Below are 6,000 nucleotides of genomic sequence, written 5' to 3'. Positions count from 1 at the left end.
AAAATATAATTGAAAATATATATTGTGTTAAATACTGAAATTAATATTTTTTAATTTAAATTTTCATTTCATCATAGAAACAATGATTAAAAGTTTTAAAAGGCAAATTAACCATAAATTTGTAATTAATTTAAACATAATAAGACGCGGTTGTCGTTATATTTGCACAGATGCAATATAAAATAAAATCTTTTGTTTATGGTGTATAAAAGGCGGGAATGCAGTTATGTTTTTTAAGTTTTATCATGTCTACCATCGGTTTGTTGTTTTTGGTAAGTGCTGTTTTTTCACTCTTTATTATAATATAATATTTAGAATTAATAACATTTGCAAATATTATTATATGATAGTGAAAGTTTCTGGAAAACATTCAGTTGGACGGGATACACTTTTAATAAAATATGTGGCTACTTCGTTGCTGACTATCGAAAATTCAAAAAAACATTTTAATGACTGAACAATGTATATCGGCAATATTTTTGCAACAGAATAAGGCTCATTTTTTTTTCTTGCAACTAACATGAACAGAAACTAACATAAACGAACATAGTCGCTATTCGAACGAATTGTGGCAAACTTCACGTAACATGAAAAAGAACGCGTAAGGCCGTAGGCGTTAAGGGAGACAGCAATAATACTGAGAAATATGTTTTGCATTATTTTCGACTACAAAAATAACCAGCCATACGGCTGGGACACTAAACATTAATCGGTTCATTAGTACCAAGAGTCTTAGATTTGCCGCCAATTCACAAAAACAAATGGCAAATGAATGCAAAATACACATTAAGTTACCAAAGAGTTCTAAAATTGAAATTCAAATAAGTTTTCATAGGCAATGTTTCAAACTGGCCAGTTATAAACATTTTCAGTCTAACCCACCCCCACGTATATGATTAGTTCTATAAACTAAGAAATTTTCTGTGGCTCGGCTTAAAATATGTGTACATTTATTAAATATTGTTGTAACCAAAAATAATTGAATTGAATTAAACAGGATCCTAAATGAAACTTTATCGTGATTTCCTTAACTCTTCATCAAGGTTATAATTCAAACCCAAATCGATATGTTTACATTTATCTTGCTAGGTAGGTATTAACCTAATTTCTCGAAACTGATAAAAAAGTCCCGTAAATACGACCATATTTTATTTATTAAAGGCCCAAATATTAGGTCATTACATATGAAATTGGCGTTTTGTACGGGCAAAAGGTATTTTTTTATTGTAATAGAAAATATTTGATCAAAGTATGTACCATTGCTATATATGCAATTTGCCATCTTGTAAATAGTTGATTGGTCAAACCATTGGGACAGGAATCAGGAAAACCTTTGAAGGCGGTTTCGACTGCCCCATCTGAGTTGAATTTTTTTACCTTGCAAGAATCTGTTGGTCTAGCGTTGTAGTGAAGCAGCCACTGCTGCTTGTCCATCGCCGGGCCACTGCCTAAAGCGACGAAAAAACACAGAACACGAAAATGACTTCTAAAAACATACGTCTGTAACATCGCTCTCTCCGGTAGCGAAAGATGGACTCTTACGAGGAGAAAAACGAAATCGGGAGAGGTATGATCATTGTACATCTGCGACACGACAACTTATTTAAGACCATCTTGGAGGGGAAGATAGAAGGCAAGAGAGAACGAGGAAGACGGAGGACTGCTTACATAGGCCAGATCAAGGAAAAAGCTGAGGTCGTGATATACCAGGAGGTCAAAACACTGACGCAGAAGAGCACACAGCAAGAGTGGTGGTTAATCCACAGACTCTAAATGAAAAGTTGTTAACTATTTTGTTATTTTCAGATTTTCGCTGCGGGAACAGCCTTCGTTATACCCGGAAAATGTAAGTTTAAGAATTTTCTAGTACATATATGTTGAACAGTTAATCAAATTATGGATAAAACTATATTTCCTTTTTTTAGTTCCTGATCCTGGTTCCCGAAGATGTTCCCCATGCAACCAGCCAAACCAACCAGGCCCAAGCGTCTACATAATCATTAACTCCGAAGATATCGGCAGAGCATCAGCTCTTCCTTATTTCAGACTTTTGGGCAATGGTTTCTATAGTGGCAATAACAATGGACCTAATCCACCAGTAGTGCCAGGTGTATTATGCCAACCTATTAATAACGGAGGTACTTCTACTGGCAGTACCTCAGATGCTGGATCTAACACCGGCACTACGTCTGGAAACAATGGATCGACTGGCTATGCTAATTCATATGGACAAGCTAACAGTGTTGCCACGAATAACAACGGAGGTACTTCTACTGGCAGTACATCAGATGCTGGCTCTAACACCGGCACTACGTCTGGAAACAATGGATCGACTGGCTATGCTAATTCATATGGACAAGCTAACAGTGTTGCCACGAATAAAAATGGAGGTACTTCTACTGGCAGTACGTCAAATGCTGGCTCTAACACCGGCACTACGTCTGGAAAGAATGGATCGACTGGCTATGCTAATTCATATGGACAAGCTAACAGTGTTGCCACGAATAACAACGGAGGTACTTCTACTGGCAGTACATCAGATGCTGGCTCTAACACCGGCACTACGTCTGGAAACAATGGATCGACTGGCTATGCTAATTCATATGGACAAGCTAACAGTGTTGCCACGAATAAAAATGGAGGTACTTCTTCTGGCAGTACGTCAAATGCTGGCTCTAACACCGGCACTACGTCTGGAAACAATGGATCGACTGGCTATGCTAATTCATATGGACAAGCTAACAGTGTTGCCACGAATAACAACGGAGGTACTTCTACTGGCAGTACATCAGATGCTGGCTCTAACACCGGCACTACGTCTGGAAACAATGGATCGACTGGCTATGCTAATTCATATGGACAAGCTAACAGTGTTGCCACGAATAAAAATGGAGGTACTTCTACTGGCAGTACGTCAAATGCTGGCTCTAACACCGGCACTACGTCTGGAAAGAATGGATCGACTGGCTATGCTAATTCATATGGACAAGCTAACAGTGTTGCCACGAATAAAAATGGAGGTACTTCTACTGGCAGTACGTCAAATGCTGGCTCTAACACCGGCACTACGTCTGGAAACAATGGATCGACTGGCTATGCTAATTCATATGGACAAGCTATCAGTGTTGCCACGAATAACAACGGAGGCACTTCTACTGGCAGTACATCAGATGCTGGCTCTAACACCGGAACTACGTCTGGAAACAATGGATCGACTGGCTATGCTAATTCATATGGACAAGCTAACAGTGTTGCAATGAATAAAAATGGTGGTACTTCTACTGGTAGTACGTCAAATGCTGGCTCTAACACCGGCACTACGTCTGGAAACAATGGATCGACTAGCTATGCTTATTCATATGGACAAGCTAACAGTGTTGCCACGAATAACAACGGAGGCACTTCTACTGGCAGTACATCAGATGCTGGCTCTAACACCGGCACTACGTCTGGAAACAATGGATCGACTGGCTATGCTAATTCATATGGACAAGCTAACAGTGTTGCAACGAATAAAAATGGAGGTACTTCTACTGGCAGTACATCAGATGCTGGCTCTAACACCGGCACTACGTCTGGAAACAATGGATCGACTGGCTATGCTAATTCATATGGACAAGCTAACAGTGTTGCCACGAATAAAAATGGAGATACTTCTACTGGCAGTACGTCAAATGCTGGCTCTAACACCGGCACTACGTCTGGAAACAATGGATCGACTGGCTATGCTAATTCATATGGACAAGCTAACAGTGTTGCCACGAAGAACAACGGAGGTACTTCTACTGGCAATACGTCAAATGCTGGCTCTAACACCGGCACTACGTCTGGAAACAATGGATCGACTGGCTATGCTAATTCATATGGACAAGCTAACAGTGTTGCAACGAATAAAAATGGAGGTACTTCTACTGGTAGTACGTCAAATGCTGGCTCTAACACCGGCACTACGTCTGGAAACAATGGATCGACTGGCTATGCTTATTCATATGGACAAGCTAACAGTGTTGCCACGAATAACAACGGAGGCACTTCTACTGGCAGTACATCAGATGCTAGCTCTAACACCGGCACTACGTCTGGAAACAATGGATCGACTGGCTATGCTAATTCATATGGACAAGCTAACAGTGTTGCAACGAATAAAAATGGAGGTACTTCTACTGGCAGTACATCAGATGCTGGCTCTAACACCGGCACTACGTCTGGAAACAATGGATCGACTGGCTATGCTAATTCATATGGACAAGCTTACAGTGTTGCCACGAATAAAAATGGAGATACTTCTACTGGCAGTACGTCAAATGCTGGCTCTAACACCGGCACTACGTCTGGAAACAATGGATCGACTGGCTATGCTAATTCATATGGACAAGCTAACAGTGTTGCCACGAATAAAAACGGAGATACTTCTATTGGCAGTACGTCAAATGCTGGCTCTAACACCGGCACTACGTCTGGAAACAATGGATCGACTGGCTATGCTAATTCATATGGACAAGCTAACAGTGTTGCCACGAATAAAAATGGAGGTACTTCTACTGGCAGTACATCAGATGCTGGCTCTAACACCGGCACTACGTCTGAAAACAATGGATCGAATGGCTATGCTAATTCATATGGACAAGCTAACAGTGTTGCCACGAATAACAACGGAGGCACTTCTACTGGCAGTACATCAGATGCTGGCTCTAACACCGGCACTACGTCTGGAAACAATGGATCGACTGGCTATGCTAATTCATATGGACAAGCTAACAGTGTTGCCACGAATAAAAATGGAGATACTTCTACTGGCAGTACGTCAAATGCTGGCTCTAACACCGGCACTACGTCTGGAAACAATGGATCGACTGGCTATGCTAATTCATATGGACAAGCTAACAGTGTTGCCACGAATAAAAACGGAGATACTTCTACTGGCAGTACGTCAAATGCTGGCTCTAACACCGGCACTACGTCTGGAAACAATGGATCGACTGGCTATGCTAATTCATATGGACAAGCTAACAGTGTTGCCACGAATAAAAATGGAGATACTTCTACTGGCAGTACGTCAAATGCTGGCTCTAACACCGGCACTACGTCTGGAAACAATGGATCGACTGGCTATGCTAATTCATATGGACAAGCTAACAGTGTTGCCACGAATAAAAATGGAGGTACTTCTACTGGCAGTACGTCAGATGCTGGCTCTAACACTGGCACTACATCTGGATCTAATTTTAATAATAACAATGACTTTACAAATAATGGGAATAAAGGCGATTTTAATAATGGACACTACACTTACTATGATGAAGCTAACAATGCCCAAAGTGCATCAGATAGTTTAAATAATGAGACAAATGAACAATTTTATTCAAAAAATCAAAATGGTGTCGTCCAATACAATTCACAGTCAGCGGACAGTAAGGCAGCAACTTCTTCTAACTCCAATACTTATCAAGCTGGCCAGACTAGCGACGGTAGTTCCTTCTATAATTATTCAAACAGCGACAGTTCAAGTAATAGCTATAGTCATTCAAATGGCTATAATTACTCTTATCAACAGTAGGTCAATTGTCAACATGACAATTCAAAAGCGGTAGCTGTCGAAATTTATTATATTTATATAATTTAAAACAATCATAAAAATTTAACACGTATATAAATATAAATTATATAAATTATATTTGGCTAGTTTGTCAAAATTTATGTTAAAATTTAGGATATAATAAAGAATTAAATTGCTTCTATTGTTTTTTTTTACACCAAATAGTTAATAGTAGTGGCTTGGAAGCAGTGTCAGCCGAAGATCCCCAGCTGTGCATCAACTTTCTTCTGTATGCACATTTAATATCGGCTTAAACGCTGAAGGAAATCATCGTGAGGAAACCGGCTTGCCTTAGACCCTTGTCAGGATTACGCTGATGACCTACTTGCCTAGTAGATTGCCAAGTGATCGTGTTCATTTATAGTAGTCAAGTAGTTGCTTAGGTGTGTTACTTTATCTCTGAT

General features: G+C 39.9%; 1 protein-coding gene across 1 annotated transcript; it reads left to right on the top strand.

Moving 5' to 3' along the window:
- Window positions 1–219: 219 nt before the first annotated feature.
- Window positions 220–5,660, top strand: LOC123690174 (putative per-hexamer repeat protein 5). Its single transcript, XM_045633258.1, has 3 exons — window positions 220–272; window positions 1,807–1,846; window positions 1,926–5,660. Exons 1-3 carry the CDS (start codon window positions 246–248, stop codon window positions 5,555–5,557), a joined length of 3,699 nt encoding a protein of 1,232 aa, XP_045489214.1. The 5' UTR covers window positions 220–245; the 3' UTR covers window positions 5,558–5,660.
- The last annotated feature ends 340 nt before the right edge of the window (window positions 5,661–6,000 follow it).

The sequence above is a fragment of the Pieris rapae genome, chromosome 22 (genome assembly GCF_905147795.1).
Source record: "Pieris rapae chromosome 22, ilPieRapa1.1, whole genome shotgun sequence".
Taxonomy (NCBI): domain Eukaryota; kingdom Metazoa; phylum Arthropoda; class Insecta; order Lepidoptera; family Pieridae; genus Pieris; species Pieris rapae.
The sequence above is the reverse complement of the archived record's forward strand: the minus strand, read 5'-3'. Positions and strand labels throughout refer to the sequence as shown.